This window comes from Grammomys surdaster, unplaced genomic scaffold, assembly GCF_004785775.1.
Source record: "Grammomys surdaster isolate TR1022 unplaced genomic scaffold, NIH_TR_1.0 187, whole genome shotgun sequence".
Taxonomy (NCBI): domain Eukaryota; kingdom Metazoa; phylum Chordata; class Mammalia; order Rodentia; family Muridae; genus Grammomys; species Grammomys surdaster.
The window spans coordinates 4970887-4997468 of NW_021604632.1; the positions used below are offsets into that span (position 1 = coordinate 4970887).

At 51.5% G+C, this 26582-nt stretch overlaps 2 protein-coding genes across 7 annotated transcripts in view; one reads left to right on the forward strand and one right to left on the reverse strand.

The window, feature by feature from the left end:
- Window positions 1-8923, forward strand: part of Il34 (interleukin 34) — a 57180-nt gene extending 48257 nt beyond the window's left edge. For both annotated transcript variants that reach the window (XM_028768691.1, XM_028768692.1), the window contains exons 3-7: window positions 142-275; window positions 1707-1784; window positions 2034-2195; window positions 7971-8106; window positions 8340-8923. In XM_028768691.1, the coding sequence (XP_028624524.1) occupies window positions 142-275; window positions 1707-1784; window positions 2034-2195; window positions 7971-8106; window positions 8340-8509 (680 nt within the window). In that variant the 3' untranslated portion in view covers window positions 8510-8923. The remainder of the gene's footprint in view (window positions 1-141; window positions 276-1706; window positions 1785-2033; window positions 2196-7970; window positions 8107-8339) is intronic.
- A 427-nt stretch (window positions 8924-9350) lies between these two features.
- The window catches only part of Mtss2 (MTSS I-BAR domain containing 2), a 20864-nt gene continuing 3632 nt past the window's right edge, over window positions 9351-26582 (reverse strand). For 2 of the 5 annotated variants that reach the window (XM_028768554.1, XM_028768558.1), the window contains exons 2-15: window positions 25095-25156; window positions 24922-24995; window positions 24198-24282; window positions 24006-24097; window positions 23843-23917; window positions 23562-23570; window positions 22514-22671; window positions 22129-22236; window positions 21321-21418; window positions 19253-19469; window positions 13547-13621; window positions 12999-13175; window positions 12658-12823; window positions 9351-12463 (exon numbers count right to left, since the gene is read on the reverse strand). In XM_028768554.1, coding sequence (XP_028624387.1) covers window positions 11676-12463; window positions 12658-12823; window positions 12999-13175; window positions 13547-13621; window positions 19253-19469; window positions 21321-21418; window positions 22129-22236; window positions 22514-22671; window positions 23562-23570; window positions 23843-23917; window positions 24006-24097; window positions 24198-24282; window positions 24922-24995; window positions 25095-25156 — 2184 coding nt within the window. In that variant the 3' untranslated portion in view covers window positions 9351-11675. The remainder of the gene's footprint in view (window positions 12464-12657; window positions 12824-12998; window positions 13176-13546; window positions 13622-19252; window positions 19470-21320; window positions 21419-22128; window positions 22237-22513; window positions 22672-23561; window positions 23571-23842; window positions 23918-24005; window positions 24098-24197; window positions 24283-24921; window positions 24996-25094; window positions 25157-26582) is intronic. The other 3 variants (XM_028768556.1, XM_028768557.1, XM_028768555.1) reach the window with 3 other exon arrangements.

The window sequence follows — 26582 nt, forward strand, 5'->3', positions numbered from 1 at the left end:
TCTTTAGGGCTCTGCGCATGCCTGCCTTTCCCATCAGTACTTGTTAACCTTGGAAATGGATGATGTATTATATAACTCTGCACAACAGGTAGAGTGCAGACACAGTGCCTGGCGCTCACAGGCTCTTGGTGTGTCCCACAGGTCTTGGGATCCTACTTGACGTCGCTTTGGGAAACGAGGATCTGGAGATATGGACTCTGACCCAAGATAAGGAGTGTGACCTTACAGGCTACCTCCGGGGCAAGCTGCAGTACAAGAACCGGCTCCAGTACATGGTAATCAGGAGAACACCGAATGGATCCCTATTCCCAAACCCCCAAGGTTCTGGAGCAGAGTTCACTCCCACCTCGTATCTATGTCAGCCCCAGAGTTATAGCTTCCTCTCTCCACCCTTCCCTACCACATAGCCAATGTGTGTCACTGAATCTCCCCCCATCATCTCCCTCCCCGACCCCCTACCCCCGACTCCTCAGCTGACCGGTAAGTCTACTTCCATATGGCTTTCCTCCTGTAACTCAGGAAAGGCCTCCAGGGACTCACTGGGAGTTCTTAGGTACTTCCTAGTAGAGGAGACAGAAGACCTTCAAGTCAGAAAAATGTAGTTCCTTTTGGAAACTGGGGATGTCCACATGGTGTTGCAGGCTTTCTGTACTGCTGGGTTAGTTTCTGTTCTTTTGGGAGGTGTTTTGTTGTTGTCATTGATGATGATTTTTGTTTGTTTTGTTTTTCTCTTTCTCTTTTTTGAGATGTATGTATCCCAGGCCAGCCTTGAACCTATTATGTATGGAAGATGACCTTTAACTTTTAATCCTCCTGCCTCTGTTTTCTGAGGGCTGGAGAACAGAAGGGCACCACTGTGCCTAGCTCACACAGTGCTGAGGCCTTATGCGAGTCCAGGCCCTCGTCTACGCTAGGCAAGCATGTTACCAACCGAGTTACATCATGTGCTTTTGCTGACACAAGGTCACGTTGCACAGGTTGGCTTTGAACTTGAGATCCTCCTGCTTCAGTCTCCCAGTGCTAGGAATACAAGCCCATGCCCAGCTCTGTAGGACTATCTCTGAGACTGTCTTCATTGAGATGTAGCTCATATACCACACAACCCACTGACTGAGAGCTGAGAGCATACACCATGGGCTGGTGGGACTGCTCAGCGAGTGAAAGGCGCCTGCTACCCAAGTCTGATGGCCTGAGTTCAATTCCCAGAACCCCCATCAAGGTGGAAGGCGAGAACCAATTCCTGAAAGTTACCCTTTGACCTCCACACCAGTGCTGAGGCATGTGCATGCCAGCACAGACAGACAGACAGACAGACAGACACTATTAATAATAATAATGATAAAATAATAATAAATGATGTGTCAAACTCCAGACTCATTGGTGTTTAGTGTGCAAAGGTCACCTTTGTAAGCATCGGGTGAACCATATTCTTCCCTTCCAAAGTACCATGTCTTCCTGAAAATCCTGGGTTCATACCCTGGGCCTGAAACTTCAGCCCTTATAGGAGTTGTGTATCTGATATCACCTTCCTCTCACCTCCTTTATCCCAGGGGAAAGAGAGCTGTCTTTTAGTCCACTTGCCCAGAGCTGTCTTCTCAGTAGAGGACCTGTCTGTTGTCACACTGCTAGGCTCGGTTCCTCTCTTGGGGGTCCTGTCTAAACAGTTTCTGCCTCGCATCTCATGGTTTGTTCCTGTTTCTCCTCAGAAACATTACTTCCCCATCAACTACAGGATCCCTGTGCCTTATGAGGGGGTACTCAGAGTGGCCAACATCACAAGGCTGGTGAGGACCCTTCCTGGGATGGGGAGCTGCTGCCTTCCATGATGCCCTCAGAAGCGTGTGGGTCTTGGCAGGTTGTCCTACTGACCAGGGGCCTTTCCCTAGTCACTCAAGCAAGCCTGTCACTAACCTAGGCCCAAGGTTGTCTGCTGGCCACTGTCAGTGACTGTGATGGCAAATTCGTGGGGTAGGGGGGTGGTCAGTGCCCAAAGGCCTATGCTTGCGCTTCACTGATGTCTCCTGTCCCTGCAGCAGAAGGCCCATGTGAGTGAGCGAGAACTGAGGTACCTGTGGGTCTTGGTGAGTCTCAATGCCACTGAGTCTGTGCTGAATGTGCTGCTCGAGGGCCACCCGTCCTGGAAGTATCTGCAGGAGGTTCAGACATTGCTGGAGAACGTTCAGCGGAGCCTCATGGTGAGCTGTGTGCTTGTGCTTGTGGGTCTGACAGGTGCTGGCAAAGGGCTACGAAGGGAGAGTTCTGCCATGCACTGAGACACATGAGGGATGGGGACAGAAAGGATTTGGGGCCTTGTTTCAAGCTTACATGAGCGCTCCTCTTTTTTTTTTTTTTTTTAAAAAAAACTTGAATATTTAAAAAAAAATTTATTATTGTTCTTTTTATTTTATAACCCATTGAGTACAATTATTGCTGCCCACTGTTCACTCCTAATGCTGGCTAGACCCTGTACAGGTGTTGTGTGGTAATTGGGTGCACCAGACATGTCATCTCCGAAAGTCAGTATTATTTATTTGCTTGTTGGAGAGAGTTTCATTCCGAAGCCCCGCCTGGCCTGAGACTGGCTGGGTAGATCAGGCTTTGCTTCTTGTGTCCTGAGTCTTAAACAAGCCAGGGAATCCTCTCATTTCATTTCTGCATCTGGAAAATGAGGCTTCTCTAGAAAGGGGAGAAGGAAGCGGGGGGGGGGGAATATAGTGACGATTTTGGTTTCTTTAAAAACACAGAACTATTATAAGAATGTGATTCCATTTTAATCTCAGGTGTGGGATATGGGGATGCTTCAGATTGTCCACAGCGGCTGACTGTGATTTGCCTCGTGCTCTAGCAGAGGCATGATTTTGTCTGCTGCAGATAGTTACTGTGTGATGTTTGGACGGACGGATGGATGGATAGATAGATAGATAGATAGATAGATAGATAGATAGATAGAAAGATAGAAGGGGTTGTTTTGTCCAGCTGGTGGGCAGATGTGGTTTGTCAAAGCTTGTCAAGTTGTCATACACAAACAGATGAGAAGAAGAAATTAGATATCCTGACAGGGGGTGAAGATCAAACTTGCCCCCAAGGAGCTTGACACCCCTAAACAGCAGGAGGTAGTGTAAGGATAATGTTGCCCCCTTCCCCCTCTATCTATTTAGTGTTAGGGGTGGAGAAGAGTGGAAGAAAAGAAGAACCCGCCATGTAACCAAAGGTTCAGTTACAAGGCGGACTGACAGGACCTTCCAGAGCGTGGAAACTGTTATGTGTAACTCGGTGATGGCGGAACCACGGCTCTGTGTTTTTATCAAAAGCCCGTGGAGTGTGGAGGGCGAGCCGTAAGGACTATGACTTGAGTTTAGAAAAAACACGGGAAGGAAAAGAGATAGTGTGTGGCGTGACCGTAACCCAGCACTCTGGAGGCTAAAGGGGAGAGACGTTAGGTTCAAGGCCAATCTGGGCTACATAGTGAGAGCTTGCCTCAGAAGCAACCTTCCAAACCATCTGATCATCCAACCAACCCCCCTACCACCAGTTGTCACCTGACAGACATGTCCCTACTTCCTCAGGCCCTTGGTGTACACCTGCTGGGATACACACTTGTGTCTCTGCTCAGCCAGCTGCTTGGCCTCCCCAGCCCACAGCCAGATCATTTGACACAAGCTGGGAGCTTCTAATGATAAAAGGGTTGGGGACAGGCGACTGTTTTCGCAGCTGTCTGGACTTCTCCTGGGATGGTTCTCCCAGTTCCTGCTAAGAAGGCCACAGGGATTTGCCCTTTTGTGCTTGTGAGCAAGATGGCTGTCCTGAGCAAGCTGATCGAGCTTGAAGAAGAGACCTCTTCTTCCTTTGTTTTACCAATTGGACAGATGCCGAGAGGCTCATGGGAGTGAGGCTGGGCAGGAGAGTGTGAGCCGCCCCCTCCCATTCTGGTCCTGGGTTCTCTGACTGAAGCACTGTACATAGGGATGGTTTTATTATTCAGATATAGTTGGGTCTGGTCCCTTTTCCTTCCCCTCCCAGCTGCCAGAATTTTAGTCAGTATGCTAGGATGCTAAGTACTCCCTCTAGCCAGAATGCTAGGATGCTAAGTACTTCCTCTACCACTGAGCTATGCTATACCCCAGTTCTGCAGCCAGAGGGTTTTTTTTGGGGGGGGGTCTAGAATTCAATCTGTAGACCAGTCTGGCCTCGAACTCAGAGATCTGCCTGTCTCTGTCTCCTGAGTGCTGGGATTAAAGGCAAGCACCACCACCCCCTGGCTTGCAGCCAGCCTTTATTTTATTTATTTATTTTTATTATTTTTCATTACATATTTTATTTATATTTCAGATGTTATCCCCTTACCCTGTTCCCTCGCCCCGCCCAGGAACCCCCTATCCCACTCCCTTCCTCCTGCTTCTATAGGGATGTGCCCCCACCTACCCCCCCCCTCCCACCTCCCCCCCCTCGAATTCCCCCCCACACGGCGTCCAACCTTCATGGGACCAAGGATCTCCTCTCCCACCTATGCCTGACAGGGCCATCCTCTCTTACATATACAGCTGGAGCCATGAGTCCCTCCCTAAGTGCTCCCAGGCTGGTGGTTTAGACCCTGGGAGCTCTGGTTGGTTGGTATTGTTGCTGTCTTCATGGGACTGCAAACCCTTTCAGCTCCTTCAGTCTTCACTCTAACTCCTCCATTGGGAACCCCTTGATCAGTTCAATGGTTAGCTGTGAGCATCTGCCTCTGAATATGTCAAGCTCTGGCAGACCTCTAAGGAGACAGCTATATCAGGCTCCTGTCAGCATTCACTTCCTGACTTCCACTTCAGCGTCTACCTTTGGTGACTGCACATGGGATGAATACCCAGGTGAGATGGTCTCCAGACAGCCCCTCCTCCAGTTTCTGTTCCACACTTTGTCTCCATATTTGCTCCCTTGAGTATTTTGTTACTCCTTCTAAGAAGGACTGAAACATCCCCACTTGGTCTTCCTTCTTCATGAGCTTCATGTGGTCTGTGAGTTGAATCTTGGGTATTTCAAGCTTCTGAGCTAATATCCAATAATCAGTGAGTGAATACCATATGTGTTCTTTTGTGATTGGGTTACCTCACTCAGGATGATATTTTCTAGTTCCATCCATTTACCTAAGAATTTCTCAAATTCATTGTTTTTAATAGCTGTGTAATACTCCATTGTGTAAATGTACCACATTTTTTTTGTATCCATTCCTCTGTTGAAGGACATTTGGGTTCTTTCCAGCTTCTGGCTATTATAAATAAAGCAGCCAGTCTTTAATCTTCCTTCTTCCTATCACTGTTAACAGTCTGTGACATAGCTTTGAAAACGGATTCCACTTACCGTCTTTGTGCAGGATAGCATGATGTCAGAGGCCAGGTCCTGGGACCCAAACACTAGCTTTTATTCCCAACGGTAGAACCTTGAACAAGTTGTGTATCACTCCTGGGCTTTTAGAACATCTCTTGTAAGCCTACATTTTATCCAGCCGTAAAACAGGATTCAATCACTTTATTCTAGCTCCGCATCCATTGCAAGGCGTCTGGCTTCTGGCTTCTGCGTTATTCTACTCTTCCCTTCCCACCCCCAACTTGCTCTGATTGTTTCCTTAAGAAACTGAGCGCAGTGGTCAAGAGCACTCGCTCTGGCAGAGGACCCTAGGATCCAAGTCAGCTGGCTCACAACTGAAGCTCCAGGAAATCCAGTAGCCTCTACTGACCCATGGGCAGGCACACACACACACACACACACACACACACACACATGTGTACGCATGCTCATATGCATAAATAAGAAAAATAATTTAAGGAAAAGGCAGTTTAAAAAACAGAGAGTGGGGGCTGCGGCAACAGGGAATGCGCATCCTAACGTAAAGCTCATCGTCTTGACTATTTTTAGCGTACGGTTTGGCAGTGTTAATTACACTCACAGGGTTGTACATCACCCCCATCCCCATCCATTTCTGGCACTTTCCATTACCTCAAGCAGAAATTGTATACATAAAGCAGCCGTTCCTCACCTCTTTCCTCCCCCAGTAACAACCTGTAATCTGTCTTTTTTTTTCCCCATTACATATTTGCTTTTTTTTTTCTTTCTCTTTTGGTACAGTTTCTGAGATGGGTGATACACCATTTGTCCTTTTATGTCTGCCTGTGTTTACTTTGCTAAAGTTTTCAGGATAAACTTTATCCATTGATTTGGACTGAGTTGAGCAGGCTAATCCCACAATTGGCAAGCTGAGGATGGCAGGAGGTTTGTAAGTTCGGGGCCAGCCTAGGCTACATATCCAGACTTTGTCTCAGACACAAAACCAGGACCAGGAGTAGAGGAGCATGCTTAACCCCAGCACTCAGGAAAGGGAGGTGGATCTCTGTGAGTTCAAGGCTAACCTGGTCTACATATCAAGTTCCGGGTAGTCAGAGCTACATAGTGAGATCCTGTCTTAAAACAACAACAATGGATAAAATAAAAAAATTAACTACCCCCCAAAACAAAGCAAAGCCAGCGATATTCATGCAGTTGGCTTGGGGTACAGTTCAGTAGCAGAGAGCTCGCCCAGCATTTGTAAGGCCCTAAGTTCAAACCCTGGCACTGACAAAAGAAAAAACCAGAGCATTAATTCCTGGGTCACAGGGTGATATGCTGTTAAGCTTTTTTTTTTTTGAACTGCCGGCGTCTCATTTTGTGTGCAGGTTGGCTTGGGTTTACGCTCCTGCTCCCTCAGCTCCCCGAGTGAGGGGTTACGGTGTATGCCACCATGTTTAGCTTTAGACTGCTCTTCTGTTTATGGAAGAATGTCTTCTGCCTGCTGTTTCTGACTTCGAGTGTCTCTGATGGAGCAGTGGCCTTTAGTGGCAGTAGCTGTCATTAGGCAAGGGAACATATATGTTTTCATCATCTTTATCCGTCCCAGACAGGAACTAGGCTGTGGGTTGGGCCCTCCTTCCCCTCCATCACCCTCTTTCTGCCTTTGGCCATGACTTTTCTAGGTTGCTTTAATGAATTAGCTTTAACTGGGTGACTTAAACCAAATTGTATTTTCTCACACTGGAAAACAGAAGTCCAGAATCAAGATATCGCAGGGCCAAGTGGCCCTGAAAGGTTCTTGGTTCTTCCATACTTTCTTGGTGCTACATATTCCTTGGCTCTGACCTCTGTCTCACTTCTCACATGGCTCCTGCCCGGTACCTCTCTGTCTTCATGATCTTTCACTACAAAGATCCCAGGGCTGAGGATGTAAACAGTTGTTCTAACATGCATAAGGCCCTAGGTCCTATTCCCAACACCGAAGCGGAAAAACACCAATTAGTCATTGGGTTTACAATCTACCCTAAATACACAATGATGTAAACCTTAATTATGTCGACTCAATTTCCAAAAGGGTCACATTCACAGGTATTTTAAGGGTAGGACTAAGGGTATTTTGGAAGGCTTGGGCATAAAGTTTAACCAAGATGCTTTGTCTGAATTATGGGCACCTTTGGGAAGATAGCTCAGGCCCTAGTTTTCCCATGATGCCTCTACAGTGACCCTGGACTTCCCGGGCCAACAGCACTCTCCATGCTGTCCTTTCTGTTCAGATTTGTGAAGAGAAGGTCTCTTGAGATCTGAGCTGAACTTGAGGTTCAGTTCTGCCTGTGTGATTCACGCCCCAGGGATCCTCACGATTCTTCCCTTGTTCCTTAGCTCGAGGTCTTTGCTTTCTGAAGGGCGGTGTTCCTAGGCTGGAGGCTGGCAACCATGCCTAGGCGGCAGCCATAAGAAAGTCCCAGCCTCCTCCCTGTCCTGGGTGGTGTAATTATTTTCTGATGATAGAGAAGCAGAATCTTCTGTGGTGGGTGACAGCCTCACAGCCTTCTGGTCCCTGGAAGTTGTATTTTGTTGAGATAGCTCCAGGAATAGACAGCTGCCATGGTTCCCTTGTGGTGGAGTCCCTTTCTCTTTATTTGTCCTGATGGTTTCCTCCCTCCCAGGATGTGGAGATTGGCCCGCACGTGGAAGCTGTGTTATCACTCTTGAGTACCCCAAACCTAAGCCTGAAGCTGGTGCGGCCCAAAGCCTTGCTGGACAACTGCTTCCGGGTCATGGAGCTGCTGTACTGCTCTTGCTGTAAGGGGCTTCCGGTGGGCGGGGCTGGCAACTGTAGGCCAAGGGATCTGGGTCCAGGCGTGTGGTCAGAGTCTACACTGTCTTGGGGATGCCCTCTGATTGACAGGCTGTTTCTGGAAGCTGGGTTGGGCCCTGAGTTTGGGGACAAGAGTGTGTGGTTTGGTTGTTCCGCTCTACAGGCCTTGTTTTTTTTTTTTTTTTTTTTCTTTCTTTCTTCTTTCTGTCTCTTGCAGGTAAACAAAGCCCCATCTTAAGATGGCAGGACTGTGAGCTTCCGAGGCTCCATCCCCACAGTCCAGGATCCTTGATGCAATGTACAGCTACCAATGTGTACCCTTTGCCTCGGCAGACCCCCACCTCCCTGCCCAGGTCCCCAAGCTCAAGCCATGGCCCACTGCCCTGAGTAATCTGTGTGTTGACCCTGGTCAGGCCACTGGATGTGTTTCAGAAACTAGCCTGGATCTGAGACTTTCCTGGATGGTGGGTAGGTAGCCCTTTAGGAAAGGCTTCCTGCCTTCTGTACCTGTGCTATCGCCCGGAGCCTCGGGGGAGGGCTGTGGAGGGGACGGCTGGTTGCTATCCCCTACAGCCACCTTTACCCGTGGCTGGTTCTGAAATCTGCAAACACTGTTGCCCCACCAGCGAGTGGCCAGTAACGACGGGGTGCCACATTGGATTCCGGGACTTACTGGGGCTTTTCAGTTGTGCTGACTATGGGGTGCTGGGCCGAGGACTGACCAAATGCCATATCTTGCCACGACAGTGCTCTTCTGGTTCCTTTTTCTATTAAATGGCCATTTGTTTGGTTTGGCTTGCATCTGTGACGATGAACCTGGAAGGTCTGAGTTCTGGAGATGAAGGGTGGGCCTGGTTCTGCCCTAGGGCTGGGGCTGAGTGCCTGGAGTCCACAGTGGGCAGTCTCACTCGGGGGCCCTTGAGCACTCGGCTCTACCCGCCCTGTTTAGCTCCTGATGTCTCTGCAGGCCCAAGTAATGTCTGCTGGGTGCCTCTTGACCATATTTATTCGCCCCCTCCGGATTCCTCCACAGTCCCCATCGGATCACATCAAAAACCAACCTAGGTCCTTGCCCAAGTCGCCCTTTACCGCTCCCCCCATCTCCCACACTTAAACCAGTGACACCTGGCTTGGAGTTCCAGGTCAGGGATGACAAAAGCCAGGGTGTAGAGATAGGAAGCATAGGTGAGCGACGGGCAGCTCAGGGAAGCCAGGCGGAAGCCGGGAGTGTTAACTATAGTACCACTTTATTAATACTGGAATCTTCACAGTGCATTTGTTACCTTGTAGCAGTGACTATTTAAATCAAGGAGAGGATGGAAACTGGGGTGGGCAGGAGAATTTATCCCAAACTTGGCAGAAAGAACAGAATAAAAGTGATGGGATGGGGGTGGGGTGTGGGGGAGGGTGAGTAGGAACCAGGAGGGGCGGCAAAATAAATTAAAAAAAAAAAAAAAGACAAGTTAACAGCACCAGAAAAGTTACTTCAGTCAAAAGACACATTTGAAAAGAATGTTTTGCTGTACAAATGAAAAAAAAAAAAAATGTATGTGAAGAAGCCCCCAAACCAGTCTGTGATGCAGGATGGTTGGCTCGGATCCCGAGGGCGGGCCTATGAGAGGTGAGCACTAAAGGAAGTGGCAGTGGAGGAGGATACTTGTGAGTCAGACGAGGGGATGGAGTATGTACAGCCCTGGGGGGGTGGGGAGGGGAAGGCTAAAAGAAGGGTGAGCATGCCACCCCATCCTCTTCCTGGGAAGTCCCTGGCCTCCCTTCCCATCAGGGCCTGGGGTCCCCAGATGGCAGTGAACCCATCCTCTAGGCCCCCCTTCTCTAGGACCCAGCCACACCCTGGGTGTAGGGGCCACACCTGCCCACTTGACACCCTGCATCCCTTTCCATCAGCGCTGACAGCCCTGTCGGGGAAGGTGCAGCCAAAATGTGCCTCGGGGTTCTGCATCTGGCCATTTGCTTTCCTGGACCCTTTATTTGGGGCTCTGGTGACAACTGAGTTTGGTGGGCCGGGTCTCAGTCCCTGGAGATAACTCTCTAGCAGCCTTGGGGGCCCTGTGGCAACTCCATCTACACATAGGAATCCCTGCTTCACCAGACCTACTGGGTAGCCCTGCTAGGATACCAGTTCATGGCACTGGAGCACCCACAACCTTGGGCCCAGGTCAGCCCCAACTCCATTCCATTGAGACCGAGGTATGCTCTCTGGACGCCCTGTTGGGGCGGGCAGAATGCTACCTTAGGTCTGCTGCCTGCTCTACCTCCGGAATCTCTCCTCTGGCCTACACTTACGTGCTTTGACTTGCTCAGACTTGGGCTGCATAGTGGAGGCAGGACCCACTCTTCCTCTGGCCCCTGCCGCCAGCCCCAGCTAGGCCCACAGGCAAAGACTTCCCTGGGATGGTGTTGCCTCTGAAAACAGAAAGTCAAAACCAACCTTCTAAGACTTCCTCCAAGCTGGGCCTGCAGCTTACTCAGACCACAACAGACTGGCCAGAGACCCTGGCCTACCCTCTCCAGCCTTATCCTACCGACCCTTCAGACAATGGCAAGAAGAGTAGCTTCCCCTGGTTTGGGGAGAGCTGATTCTACCCTTCTCTGGCCACGAGCCCACCATGGGGCTCCCACCTCTCTCAGGCACTCAGACACACACCCTGTACCACCAGCCTTCCCCATACAGTTCTTATCTAGGGTCAGCTCCATTTTATTACAGTCATAAAATAACCCCCATACCATCTAATACTCCAGCCCTTATCCCCAGCAATGGGCGAAACTGTGACCCCAAGAGTCAAAGCTCCAAAGCATCCAAGAACAGGACATCTGAAACACCTGGTATGGGCCTCTGGGCTCATTCCATCCGCCCTGCCTCACCTCCACGAGCTACTCTCCACAGGGGGAGGGGAACTGGAGGGTCCCCTGAGACAAGGCCCCTACACTCCCTCCCTCCAGGCTCTCTTTCCCATGAGCGAGCCTGGCTTCCCAATGCCCGACTGTCCCTAAACCCAGTCACAAAAACATCCTCAGGTGATTGGGTGCCTGCCCCCTCCATGACCACCCTGTCCTCCAAAGAGAGGAGTCTGGGAGAGGCAGGGCAAAGGCAAGAGGAAATGGAACAGGGCCCAGGCAGGGAGAAGAGGGAGCCAGCATTCAAGGAAGGAGTTGGGCATACTGCCCCGGAGGACAGCCCGACCAGAGGAGGAGAGTTGCAGACCCCAGGCCAGGTAGGGCCCATGTAGCAGGCCCAGCCCTTGGTTATGGGCTCTGGGGTTTGGATGAAGCAGGGCCTGCAGGAAGGAAGAGGAGGGTTGAGTTGGTAAGGAAAGTATAAAACAGGCTCTGTCCTGGCGAGGTGTGTAAGGGAAGTCGCTTCCCGTGAGATGCTGAGATCCAGCCTGGTTGTCTCTCTCTGTAAAGCGGCTGTGCCACATTCCTGGCGCTGTTCTGTCTTCTGGCTGTGCTGCGGCTCAGGGTGGCTGGCCGCTGCTCACAGATTAGGCCCCTACTTGTGCCAGGCCCAGACAGGGAGGGGTGGGAGGCACCATCATAAGATGCGGGGCGCCGACCTGTCGTTGGTGACGGTCCTGCGCAACCGGACCCCGCGACGAATGGCCACCAGCATGTCTTCTGCTGGGGGGTCACTGGTGGCAGCAGGGGGTGGAGTGGGTGTCTCCTCCAAAGGGGTGGCCGACAGGGCGGTAGGGAAGGGGAACTGGCCCTCACCCAGGGCATGGGCCCCGGCTACCAGCTCCCCGAGCTTCTCTACCAGGCTGTGCCTGTTGGCAGCCAGTTGCTGCTCTTCATCGTCCTCAGCGGCCAGCCCAACCGCAGCCCCACTGTAGCTAGCTGCCTCTGGGGATGGGCTGCCCCAGGCTGTGTTAGGCAGGCTGAGCCTCTTTGGGGAGGCTTTGGCCAGGTCTGGAGCCAGAGGTGAGGCCACTTCGTCTGTGTAGAAGACGCACTCCTCACTGCCTGCCCGTGTGGGCCCCACATAGCCAGGGGAGTCGGGCACCGTGGGTGTCTTCACAGGGACGATGGGTGGGCGGATGGGGATGGGGCCAGCACTGGACAGGGCGCGGCGCACAGTGGGCTTGGTAGAGGGCGTGCGGCGGATGGTGGCCACGCCGGGAGGTGCACCTGAGGGCAGCCCCATGGCTGAGGGCAGCCCCGCGGTGGGCAGCCCCGCAGTGGAGGCTGGACGCTTAGTCTGGATCAGGCGGCGGTAGTTCTGGGCAATGTTGCTGTTTCGAGGAATGGTAGATGATTTGTCAAACTCAGGGGGACCCTCGCCGTCTGCATCCCCGTTCACAGAGTAGCAGTCGTAGTCTGAGCCTGGAGACACGACAGGGCGTGGTGAGCCCAGGGCCGAGTCGGTCCCTGAACCCCGTACCTTCTCAAGTGAGACACAGAGAGGGAAGTAAGACCTCTTTTGTATGACCCTCATCCCAGCCGTCCTGGTGGAGTGGGTCCTGGGGTTGTGAAGGCCCAACAAGCACGCACAGCCCGGGGAACCCCTCCAGGCTCACCTTGGGAGGGGATGGTGTCCTCGGAGCAGGAAGGTGTGGTGGTCTGTGTGCTGTAGCCACTGGAGTATTGCAGTGAGTCCCGGCTGCTCTTCTGGTGTTCCAGGCTCAGTCCACGGGTCAGCACCATGGCTAAGTCACTGGCAGCAGGGGACACCTCCTCACCATGCTGAGGGTAGGGAAAATGGTGGACTAAAGGCCTCACTCTCCACTTCTGCCCTCTTCTGGGACTCTAGGTGGCTCTATCATAGTGGACAGAGTAGCCTCTGAAGGCCACTTGCTGGGCAGCCTGGCACTGACCTGGGAATGAAGGTGGGGCCTAGCCGGGGGAGCTATCCACTTACTTTGGCTGCTATGGTGGCAGGGGACATCCGGGTTCGTGGAACGTCCTCTCCGCCGGAACCCACAGTGCCTCCACCAGCAGGGCCTGGCTCAGTGTCTCGGAGGACCTCCACACGATCCTTCCTTCGCTGCAGGGTGGTTGCTGAGGGCTGTTCATGGGTACCAGCCTTGGTCCAGTCCTGCAGGGTGTGACAAACAAGTCAGAAGGACCTTTAGCCTTACTGCGCATGACTAGGGAGGCCCTTCTTGGTAGCTGAGGCTCAGGAGGTGCACATCTATGAGGAGCTGAGGCTTGTGATCACAGCCAAGGCCAGAATCCGGTGGGCAGCAGTGATAGCTCTGTCCCAGCAGCCCAGGGCTGGGGCAGGGTGTCCCAAGATTGGAAGCTATGGTCTAGGCAAGTGTCTGGTGGATGCTTCTCAGAGACAGTACCAGCACACGCAGGTTTCTTGCTGAATCTGGCTCCCCCAGTCACTCCCCCCACCCATTGCTCTGGTGACCATCCCAGGTCAGGAGGGCATAGGATAGGCCTGAGGCCTGGGGCACTGACCGAGGTCGGGGAGCTGCACTCGCTGACTGACTGGCAGGTTTCTGAGGCCTCGGAGGATGCAGAGCTGGAGGACTTCTGCCATGCAGACGTGAGTCGGTGGGGTGGTCACAGACGGATGGGAGGGGGGAGACCGCGTGGGCATACAGGCCAAGGAAGCAGGGAAGAGAAAAGAGTTCTGGTCACAGTGGTGACACACAGTGGGCAGTTTGATCCAGTACCTCACCCTGTACTCCGATCTTAGTGTAACAGACACTGAGCCCACTAGTGTCTGTTACACGATGCCAGAAATGACATACAGTGAGGTCAGAAGGCGGCATCTCAGGGCATATCCTGCAGACCCTGATCTGCCCACGACCCCACCCAAGAGCCGCATATCTTAAGGCTTCAACTTAGGATTCATGGTTGACAGCTTATGTGTCATGGGAAGGGAAAGTGTAACACAGGGGACACAGATGGGTGTTTGGTTTGGTCATCCAGGTTGAAAGGGATGCCCTGGGGAGAAGGGACGGCAGAATCCTGAGTGCTATCATGGGAACATTCAGCCGAGCTGCCCATGAGTTCTCTGTACACAGACACATGTATAACCTGCAGTAAGGGGTGGGGCTGGGCCTGGGGCTGGGGCTAGGCACTTGGCAGCAGTCGGGCAGGATGAGGCTCACAAGTGTTTGGGGGTGCTGACATTCTGTGGGAGGGAGGGACAGGACAGTCCAGTCCAGGAGCTGCAAGGAGCTGTCAAGGAAGAGGTACTGGCTTTGGCACTGAGTCAGAGATGGAGTCAGATGAAGCTATGTCAGTCTGTGACGACGGGTCAGCTAAACCAAGGTAGCTTCGGAAGTACCCTCCCCCGCCAACATTTCCATGCTGCCTCTGATGGAGGTCACTATAGACTTCTGACAGTGATAAGCAAAGACCATCCAAAGGACAGAGAATCAAGCTTCAGAGGAGAGGATTGCTAAGATACACATTCAGCAACATGACTGCAAAAACAACAACCCAGTCAGTCAGTGTTAAAACTCAGCAAGAAAGCTCAACGGCCATTCACAGAAAAACCAAAAGACAACACAAACCATGTACAGTAAGGAACTTAGCTAGCCTGATGGAGAAGACACGCAGAAACAGACACCTTTCCCCCTGAGGTTCGGGAGAAGCCTAAGATGTCTGCCATCAACATTCACTGTCAACACGTATCAATCTCTGCCCGTGGCACAAAGCAAGACAGAGAAAACGGAGGGTACAGGGGCTGGAGGACAGGACAAAGTGTCTGTGAGTGACTTAGTCTCTCAAGCAGACAGCAAGAGTGCTAACGACCTTTAAAACAGATAAAATGGACTGATAAAATGGAACTTCTAGTCCTTCAAAGATACTACTCAAGGGGCTGGAGATACAGCTCATCTGTTAGGAGCATTCGCTGTTCTTGTAGAAGACCTGGGTTTGGTTCCCAGCACCCACATGGTGGCTCACAATCAGTTGTAACTCCAGTTCTGAGGGTTCTGATGCCCTCTTCAGGCCTCCCTAGGAACTGCATGCAGGTGGCACATACACATGCAGGAAAATAACACATGAAATAAAAATATTAAAAATAGATACTAGAAAGGCAGTAAAAGCATACTCAGACTATTTCTAATGAAGGACATATATCTACAATATATGTAGAGTTCTAAAAATCAACACACATACTCTTTCTCTCATGAAAAATGGGCAAATGCATGAAAGAAGATATTCAAATGGACTTTAAAGTATGAAAGTCCACTGGGCCTGGTAGCATACAACTTTAATCCCGGCACTCAGGAGGCAGAGGCAGGCAGGCAAGATCTCTTTGAGTTTGAGTCCAGCCTGGTCTACAGAGTAAGCTCTAGGATAGCTGGGGCTACATAGTGAGACCCTGTCTCAAAAGAAAAAAAAAGTATGAAAAATATTCTACCATCTCCTAAGGAACATTGAAATGTTACTATTGTATACCTCTCAAAACAGTTAAAACAAAAAAGCTATAAAATACCAGGGCTGGTATGGACACGGCATGGACAACAACTGTCATAACCCTGTTAATAAGGATCTTCTGTTCCTACTCCCATTTCTACAGGACTGTGTACCAGAATGTGCACAACAGTCTATGGATAGCTATGGTCCCTAAACAAGTGTGAAGGTTAGCTTTGTCAACTTGACACAGTGTAGCATCACTTGAGAATAGACTCTTAATAAGAAACTGTAGGGCCTGGAGAGATGGCTCAGAGGTTAAGAGCACTGACTGCTCTTCCAGAGGTCCTTAGTTCAATTCCCAGCAACCACATGGTGGCTCACAACCATCTGTAATGGGATCTGATGCCCTTTACTGGTATGTCTGAAGACAGTGACAGTGTACTCACATACATAAAATAAATAAATAAATCTTTTTTTTTTTATAAGTGATTTTTTTTTAATTTCTTTTTTTTGAACATGAAATGCTTTTTTTTATAGCATGATTTACAAGGGGAGGGGGTAAGAGGGTCCAGGTGGTGGAAAAGTACAAAATCTTCTTGGCCTGTGCCTTGAAACATGTCATGGTCTATATGGTACACTGCCTTGAATTATGATCTACCTGCAGTTCTTCAGAAGATAAATAAATAAATCTTAATAAAAAAAAAACCCAACTGTCTACATTGGATGGGCCTGGGCGTACGTCTATTGTTCCTCCATTTCTCTCTCCTCTCAAGTGTCAATATGATTAACTGTTTGAAGTTCTTAGCCTGGTTTCCCCATAGAGATGGGCTATAATCTGGATTATAAAATGAGTAAATCCCCTTCTCTTCCAAGATGCTTTTTGTTAGGATATTTTATCACAGCAACAAAAGTGAAACTAGAACACCAGGGAACTATCTAAATGTCCCCGAAACACAGAACACCGAAATATACTACACCCTAATTCAATGGAATGTTATACAGCGATGAAAATGATACCTGTTTCCACGTAAAACAGATGAAATCTCATCTATCTTAAACATGCCGAGAGCAGAACTCGAATACACAAGACGCACACTATATGATTTCATAGAAATCATATATGTAACATTTTTGTGGTACTGGGATTAAACCTAAGGCTTCATGTATGCTGTGTAAGTGTATACTCCCAACCTTGTAAAGTTATATGTGTATATTTACACACACGCACGCGCGCACACACACACACACACACACACACACGCTCACATACGCTACTATAACCAGCAATTACTCTGGAAGTGGGGGTAGCGATGAAGGAACGCAGGGACTCTGGGGTCAAGCTGTGTCTTGTTTTTGGTACTGGCTGAGCAAGTGTGTTCAATTTGCAGACGTATTCAGATATACTGTTGTGCTACATTGACTTCTCTGTATGGGTGGGTAGCATGTATCAATTACAAGATTCTTGAGACTCAGTGGTAACGGATTTTAAGTCAAAGAACAATTCCACTATGGCATAATAAATAACCGTCTATACAAATAAACCAAATAAACGGGGGAAGGGCCCAGATAAAAGGACAGTTGGGAAAAAACTCGATAAATGTGTGGGGGTGGGGGTGGGGCAGCCAAAACAAAACAACACCGTAGAACACGTGATACTATTAGACCGGTCTGGTTTCCCTTGTTCTGAACATTGTTTGGGGGCCAGAGGGGCAGCTCAGGGGTAGTGTGCCTGCCTAGCGTACGTAAGGCCTTGGGTTCTATTCTTAGTACTAGGAAAAAGAATTTCACGTTTGTATTTAAGGGGTGTGGTGGCTCAGATCTATAAGAACAGAGTTAAGAAGGCAGACGCAAGAAGATTGAGAGTTTGGGGTTAGTCTGAATTATACAGTGAGACACTCAAAAAAAAAAAAAACAACCAGGAGGTAAAATAAACAAAAAAATTGTTTGGTGGTTACATAAGATGTTAACTTTGAGGTAAGACTGTGGGCGGGTCACCTGGGGACTCCAAATTCTTTTCGCAACTTTCCTACAAGCATAAAATGAAATGAGCCAGACATGGAGGTACACCCCCTGTAATCCTAGCCCTCGATAGGATGAAGCAGGGGATGGGGCTAGTTTGAGGCCAGTCTACAATATACAGGGACAACTTGCCCCTGATTTAAAAAAAAATGTTGGGGCTGGAGAGATGGCTCAGTGGTTATGAGCGTTGGTTGCTCTTCCAAAGGACCAGGGTTCAATTCCCAGCACCCACATGGTAGCTCACAACTGTCTTAACTCCAGTTCCAGGAGATCCAACACCCTCACACATGCATACGAGTACATGCAGAACACCAATGTACATAAAATAAAAATAAATACATCATTCAAAAATGTTAAAGAATCAATTGAGCAAAAGGGCCCTAATCCCTCTTGGGTAGTAGTAAAAAAATTAAAAAAAAAAGGGACACAGAGAGACAGAAGACAATGTGACATAGTTTTAGTCACAACCCCAGTAGGAGAACAGAAAGGACCAAAGTAGTGGTAACAACTGGGCACTGAGACGGGTCTCTTGGCAAAGATTGCCTTGGAAGAGTGAGGACCCGAACCCATACGGAGGAGCCACGCCACTGGCTGGAGACATAGCTCAGTGGTTAAGAACACCACTTGCCGCTTTTCCAGGGAGCCTGAGTTTGGTTTCCAGCACCCACATCCGGGAGCTCACGGCTGGCTGTAACTGCAGCTCTACAGTGAATCTACAATGTCTCTGACCTCCAAGGGTGCCTGCACTCCTACACACATAACCACACCTTAAAATAATAAAAATAAACATTAAAAAAAAAAGCGAAGCGTGGCTATGCATGCATGCATGCTTGTAATCCCAGCACTGGGGAAGCACAGACACGTGGAGTCAGCCAGCTCAGTCTACTTGGTAAGTTCCAGGCCAGTGAGACCCTATCTTAAAAAATAAGGTGGATAGTTAGTTACTAAGGAAAAATAGCCAAGGTTAACCTCTGGTCTCCACATATACCTGCACATATGTACACCTACACACACACACACACACACACACACACACACACACACACAGATACACATACACACACACACACACATAGACACACACATGCACACACACACAGACACAGACAGACACACATACACACACAGACACACAAAGACACACAGACACACATTTGCACACATAGACACAGACACATAGACACAGATACACACACACACATCAATCTGTGCAAACTAAGACCCTGACTCAAAAATTACCATATGCATATGAGCTGGAGAGATGGCTCAGTGGTTAAGAACACTGACTGATCTTCTAGAGAACCCTGGTTCACTTCCCAGCTCCCACACTGTAGCTCACAACTGTCTGTAACTCCAGTCTGGGAAATCTAATGTCTTCTTTTGGTCTCCTCAGACACCAGGCATGTGCATAGTCCAGACATATATGCAGACAAAACGTTCCCCTCCCCCACATAAAGTAATAATAAAACTACCACGAATAGCTAAGACTGGAGGTATACAGCTCAGTGATAGGGGCTTTGTCTAGTTTATACAATGCCCTGGATTTGGATAAAACAATGAAACTCAGGTATATGTTCTTTATGAGACTCATCTGAAACACAGTGAGACGCTGTTTAAGCGTGCAGCTGGAGATCAATGATAGAAGTGTGGAAAAGCAGGAAGGTCATGTGATCAGTCTCCATGCGCTAACTGCTTCCCCTCTGGAGGACGGCCTGAGGTCAGCATGAGATCCTGTTCCCCACCCACGTGGTCCTCCCGATGTTCTCTCACCTGGCTGGTGATGTCTGATGGCATGGGCGAAGGGGGCTTGGAGTAGGCGGCATCCTGGGAGACGAAGCCAGAGTCGTGGGAGGAGACACTGGAGAGGCGGGTGGTGGCTGGCTGCGCCAGGCTGCGGTAGCGACAGGTGGAACTGGGTGAGTATGTTTGGCCACCCCCAGGCCATGGGGCTCCGCCACCCTTGGCACTGCCACTGCTGCTGGGGGCACTTAGGGAGTGAGGGGGGAAGGGCACAGCAGCCAGACAGGGAGACACAGAGGTATATAGAGAGAGGGGAGGGTAAGAGAGGAGGAGCAAAGGAAGGAAAAGATAGTGTCAGACTAGGAGGTCCTGAGGCCCCGGCACGACTGAGGAGTTCTAGGTTGGCATGTCTCAGTGCTGGGGAGTCCCTGTCAGGGTATACCCGAAGTGGGTCTACCCAGAGGGAGGTGGGGCACACCTCTGCTTCCCACAGCGTCATTAGATTGGTTGTTCTTAGGTTCGTGGTGGGGAGGCTGAGTCACCAGGCATTGAAAACTGAGAACAGACACAAGCCTGGTAGTTTCTAAACTGCCTCCTCACAGTCTGCTGTTTGCTGTCTGGTCACAGTTGAGTACCTGGCATATGCTGAGATGGCGGTCTGGAAATGGCGGTTGATTGCCAGGTGGGTCCTACCCTACCATCACCTAGACCCTCCCTCAGCAATGTGGCTTCCTGGGGGCTCACTCTTTTGTCCAGCACACCACCTCTGGCTGGCATTTTCCTGGGCATCACATGGGTCTCCCAAAGCGCTACCCCTAGACATCTTTATAATCACATTCCTCCTGGGACAACCATTGCCACTCAAGGTCTGAGGATGCCCCAGAGGTTATGGGTTCTCCTCTCCTTGTGGGATACACTGACCACTGGGTCCAGCTTCTCTCTAGCTCCCAGTGCCCAGACAGAGAATTCTAGGAAGAAGGGTACGTGGGACAGAGCCTCCCTAATCTATAAGCTACTTTGAGTTAACTGTTCTCCCTAAGGGCTCTGGAACCATGACCATCTCTTTCAAAACCAACCCCAGGGCCAGACTGACGGATGAACAAGACTCCTAGCCTCTCTCCATCTCCGTAAGACTGTAAGTGCTGATGCCTGTGGCAACTGCCCGAGACCAACTTGAAACAAGAACAGGCTTGAGTGTCCTTTACCCCTGAAGGCCAAACACATATTCCTGGAAACCACCACCCCAACCCCACTTTTTGATGTTAGTCTCGTTTTTAGTCTTGTTTGTTAAGGCAGGGTCTCATATAGCCTTGGCTGGCCTCCAGCCTGATATATATAACTGTGGATGGCCTTGGCTTCCTGTTCCCTCAACCCACCAGATGCTGGGATTTCAGACATGTATCACCCCACCTGCCTTCTTTCCTCCCTTCCTCTCTCCCTCCCATCCTCCCTTTCTTCCTTCCTTTGCTTTTTTTTTTTTGAAACAGGGTTTCTCTATATAGCCCTGGCTGTCTTGGAACTCACTATGTAGGTAGACCAGGCTGGCTTTGAACTCACAAAGATCTCCCTGTCTCTGTTTCCAAGTGCTGGGATTAAAGGCGTGCACCACCACTGCCTGGCTTCCACCTAGCTTTTAAAAGTGTATTTTTTGAGACAGAGTCTTAATAAGTAGCCCAGGCTGGCTTTGAATCCTTGACTCTCACGCTTCTACTTTCCAAGTGCTAGAATTACTACTGGCTTGCATCACCATGCCCAGGTTGACCGCACCTTCTTACTTCTATACCATATTGTCCCAGGCCTGGCCGAGACCAATGATTAAATCATGACTCAAGTGTCTTAGTTCCCTTCCTGACACAACGGTGCCAGGATTCACTGTAGGAAAAAAACCTTGGCGCTAGGCACACAGCGATGCTCCATCAATGAAGCTGCTACCCCTCTCTCCTGCCAACCAGTGTGTGCACCCATATCTCCTACATGTGAAAAGTCCTTGGATGCCTAGATGCTGTGTGAGCTCTGGGGTCCTGAAGCAACCACCTACACAGGTTTACTGGGTCTCCCTAGACTCTCCTGGGATTCCCTCCAAGAGCCTGACACCCACCTGCACATGCTGGACTTCCGGGAGCTGGAACTGCTGGGTGACGAGGGTGGAGTCTGGTATGACCAGCTGTAGTCAGAGCCCTTCAGGTCTTTGATCACCTGGACAGAGGCACGGGGGTGGTCACTAGAGGCAGCTCCAACCTGTAGAGTATCTGTTCATGCCTCAGAAAGCTGGTAGGGTAGGACATCTCCCACTCTGTCCCCAACTGTGAACTACACCTCAGGAGATGAACCTGACACTCCCAAGCCCAACTTTAGCGTGGGCTTCTTACTGAGCACCAACTGGCTCCAGGCAGGACACAAGGGTCAAGCAGGTGTTCCTGAGGACTCATGTCATGACATCGGGGGCTGAAACTGTCTCAGGAGCTTTCTGAGTCTTGTTTTCTCCTGTGAACTGGAGCCAGCTTAGACTACCGTTGGGAGAACTCAGTGTGGTGACCTGAAGGGAGTGTGCTACTGAGTGTGTGTGGGGGGTACATAGGAAGTACTCAACCACAGGGGCTGCCCAGTACAGCGTGCGTATCTCTATGTGGGGTTTGTTTGGTTCTACGTTTGGAAGGGCCAAGCCCCAGGGACCTGGCTTCTGTCCATCTGTGTTGGTCGGAGTCCTATTGGGTTCTGAGCATTTCATCCGTCACTGGGTCAAGTGCTCCCAGAAATCCCACAGTGGATGTTGGATACTATCTGGTCTTCTTGCCATAAGGGCCTCCCCACAAAACTTCCCTCTGTTTTCTACTGTCCCCACATGAGGGCAGGACCATCTCTTCACTGGTCCTAGTCTTGGCTCTTGACTCCAGGGCTGGCCGCACCTGCTCACTGGCCGGAGGCAGTTTGTGGGGATCTGCAGTCAGCACCACCAGGTCGTCAATGATGCCCTGCAGGTGTGTGATCTCTCCCAGCATGGTCAGCTCGCCGTTCTAAGGAAGCAACCAGTCAGTGCTTAAGCCCTTACACCTGCCCACCCACTCTGGAGAAACAAACAGGCCTGTTAGTCCTCCCCTCTTTCACTCTTCCCTGATACTCAATGCCGACACAGGCTGGGCATGTACAGCCAAGGTCTGTCTAGATTCAGCCAGAGTGTCACAAGCTATGAGACCTCATATTCAGGCCAGGTGCACAGGGGGTTAAGAGGTCTATCCTGGGTCTTTCCCCTGCCCCTTCCCGGGGGAGGCTCCAAATCACCAAGAGACCCACCACCACAGGCTGAAGGAAGGTGATAAAGGTGCAGAAACGGCCTCGCTCCTCGATCAGTGCGCGGCGAACGGCCTGCTTTTCCGTCTCTTCCAGTAGCAGGTACATGTCGTTGACGTCTTGCAGTGCACTGTCCAGCTGGGGCTGTAGGTCTCCTTTCCCTGCAGGGGTTGGGAAGAGAGGCCGCGCTGGGGACGCCGGCCTGGTTGACTGTACCCATGGCTTAGGCCCCTGTGGTAGTGTTCTTGGCTGTGGGGTTGGGGACAAGGGAACCAGGGAGCATGGAGCAGCCTCTAAGGCTTGTGGAGGGGCTGGTCCCACCAGAGCAGGCAGAGAAGACAGACATACAGACAGACACACATAGCAACACCAAGCTTCACAGCCACCTAGGATCTGGGGTAGGCTAGACCACAGGGAGGCCAGCTGGAGACCTCTATCACTCAGGATGCCGGCACTGTCCCAGCATGATAACCCTGACCTCAAGAGGTAGAGAGAAGGGAATGGCTGAAAGCAGGACAGACAGCGGGGGTGGGGTGGGGTGGGGTGGGGGCTCAGCTCAGCTTCAGGCCAGGCCACTAAGAGGTACAGGGGTCAGGAAAGCTATGGCTGGGCCTAGGGAGCCGAGAGGAGTGTGTCTCAGCATGGCTCACAACTCAGCTCAGGGACCAGTGCAGAAGGACAGCAACGGCAGCACACGGGAGTAGTAAGAGAGACAGAGAGAGGTGAGAACAAGACATGGAGGAGATGGTGACGGAGACGCAGTTGGTGACAGGTAAGGACCTGGCTGGCCGGGTGGCAGTTGGGCAGCCAGGGCCTGTGACCCCCACCCTGCCCAGCCAGTGAACCCCTCCTGGCCGGGCAGACTGACCCAGCAGTTGTTTGGGACTCTTATGCCCCAGGCCCCTCCCTTGGTGGACCAACCGCCTTTCTCGTTCCTTCTTGAACTGGAGAGGTTCTTTCCAATGGCCCTGAGCTGGGGGGAGTGGGGGCGGAGGTAGACAAATGCAACAAGGAGGGACGGAGCAGCTGGAGGGACCGACATTTGACTTACCAAGCAGCTCTACAGGACGGATGTGGGAGGAGGAGAGGAGACAGAGAAAGAAAGAATGTGTGAAAGACAGCCGGGTGAGCCACTCCTGGGGAGGGGAGGGGGCCTGGGCAGTCTGGGGTGCTGGGTGCTCCCTCAGTCCCACCCGACATGTTGGGAGTGTCCTGTGTTGGAGGACAGGGTCCCCCTGGCCAGGATGCTGCTCGGGGGTGCCTCACAGGGTGGATGGGGCTACAGAATGGGGCCCGAGGGGCTGGGCCTCAGTGGGGCGCTGTGCGCTCTACCTTTGCGCGCCTTCTTCTGCAGCTTCAGCGTGTCAGATGACTTCTTTTTGATTTCATGCCTGGCTCGTTTATACTCTGTGCGGGGGGGGGGGGGCCAAGAGGGGAGCTATAGTAAGGGGTCCCTGTGGAAAGGTTCAGGAAACCCCGCGAAGCCCCACCCTACCTTTCGCGTGGTCCTTGTCCAGTTGGTTGGCTGACTTCTTCCAGTCTTCGATGCGCTCCTGCAGTGGATTGATGAGGCTCTCCAGCAGCGCGCTGTGGGAGAAAGCTGCGGGTCACGGCTAGCGGGCTGAGTCAGGGCAAGGATGGCCTCTCTAGACTAGGATATCCCCTATGATCTGCTGTGCCCACTCACTTGGTGAACTGCCGCAGCTTGGTCTCGATGCTGCGGTGGCGCATGCACATGCGCGTGAGTGCTGAGCCAATGTCCCGCGTGGCCCCTGGCAAGGAAGCAAGCTGCATGGGAAGGGGCCTGGCTGGGGGGGCCTCTGCAGTCCCGGCTTCGGGCCACTAGGCGGCGCGCTGTTCCACAAAGGCTGCCCCTGCCCCGCCCCCATCACTAGCAATCCTGTAGCCATTCGGACATAGGGGCTATGGGTGCCTCGCTGGCCAGCCCTGGAGCCTTCCCTCTTTCTTAGCTGGGACAAAGACCCAAGGAAAAGACAGCAAAGTTTCCAAGTGGGTCTACTGAGACCCAGGTATGTGTAGATTCTAGAGGATAAGGCTTGGGTTGTTTTTATCACTCAAAAGTACAGAAGCCCGGGCGATTGCTAAGTGAATCGGGAGGAAAAGGGGCCTTCCAAGTCCCCAAGGACTATTTACCTGTCCCATATAACTCGCAGAAGGCACATGGATGAGGAGTCACAGAATCACTAACTGCCACTGAAGGGTTACCTGAGCTGCCCACAGCAGGATGATCTCCTGGTACCTTCCCTGTCACTGCTCACCTGCCCCATGACATCGCAGCAGAAGCCAAGGTCTCCATTCTGGGCTTTGTGTCCTTCCCACGGCCCATATCCCTTTCCAGCCTCCCGGCCCACTGGGCTCATCCCCCACCTCTGACCACGCCCCCTCCCCACCTCGGGTGTTGGTGGCCATGTCCGCTACTTTCTGGAAGGCATCGAGGAAGGCCACAGCAGCCAGCACAGTGGTCCTGGGGAGACACACAGTGGAGTGGTATGGTCACCGGGTGAGAGGTCATCCTCCATCCCTCCCTTCCTCCCTTAGCTTGGCCAACCCTGCGCAGCCTCACCTCAGCTGAGAGTGGAGCTTCGCAGCCTTGGAGTTGAAGTCTTCCCAGATGGGGTAGGAGCTCTGTGGTGAGGTGGGAGAAGAAGAAAGGTACTGTGAGATGGAGCTACAGGGCTCCCCACAGAGGGGAGGTAGCCTGAGTCCTATTGGGCAGAGTGCCCAGGACACAGGATGGCACGAAGTCTTACCTGTCTGTAGTTGGTAACCAGGTGGTACCCATACTCTCTTGGGGGAGATGGAGGAGAAAATGAATGGCGGATAGTTTCAGCTCTGGCCTCAGCCCAGTGAAGGGCACTATATTCCTATCTCTTGTGATGGAAGGTGGAGACTGGCAGAATTAGAGGTCTAAAGTGGCCCGGAAGTTGCTTCCGTTAGGCCAGTCATCTCTGGCCAGCACTGGTGGCTCACAGACCCAGGGAGGCCATGGCTGCTACACAGGCTGGTCAGCTTGCCTGGGACAACTAGGCCCCAGGCTGAATGGGGCCTTGTGTGGCCAACAGAGCCACCTTTTCCCAGCCCCTCCTCTCCCCTCCAGGGGAACAGTGTGGCCTTTATCCTAGCCTGGCCAGAGGCTCTATATTAGGAGGGGGTTTCCCAATAGGGAGGCTGGGCTCCTGGTGACTGAGTTGTCCACTCTGATTAAGGGGCTTTTCTGGCTAATGCACTCTCTTCATGGCCGTCCAGGCTTGGAGAAAGTTCAGCCCTGGCCTGGGGGGAACCCTGAGGGAGACCTTCCTCTTTGAAGGGTAGCCCAGGGCTAGCAAAGGCTCAGTCCCTGTCCCACACGGGCTGACTGGGACTGAGGTCTCTCAGCACTAAGGTAAAGGGGACAGAAGAGCCTCAGGTTCCGGGATTCTGGGAGGGCTATGCTTGGCTGGAACCCCAGGGTAGGGTCTAGCCAGCTTCTCCAGGGACAGCAAGGAGGCGGGCTGCTTCACAGACCCTCAAAAACACCGTCTTCCTGCCCAGTCAAGTCAGTGTCAGGGAAAGCAAATATTTGAGAAGCAGAGCAAGACTGGAACAAGAAGAGGAGGCTGTGGGTGGGCTGTCCCCACCCACACAGCACTGGATAAAAAAGGCCCACCAGGTCGTGAGATTGTCCCTGGCAGTCCTCAGGAGCTAACCCAGGAGGCACTGGCCTCTAGGGGTGTTTCAAGATGGGGCACCCTCACACCTCCCAAATGCTACTTGGCAGGGAAGCCTGCTAACTAAAACCTCACTCCAGAGTGTGAGAAAATGCTAGAGAGCAGGGTGCCCAATGTTAGTTCTCCTGGTCCCCAGGAAAGCTCGGTCCCCTCAGCAACCCCTTGGGTAGTCTCAGAGTATAAGGGCTCCCCTAGTGGTGGGGGCCAAATCCAGTTTACCCTCGGTAGATGGATCTGCTCACCCCAGTCTTTAAGAGCCTGGCTTCTTTCCCCAGTGCTCCCATGGTTCATAAAGGGCCTCAGAGGTGTGTGTGTGTGTGTGTGTGTGTGTGTGTGTGTGTGTG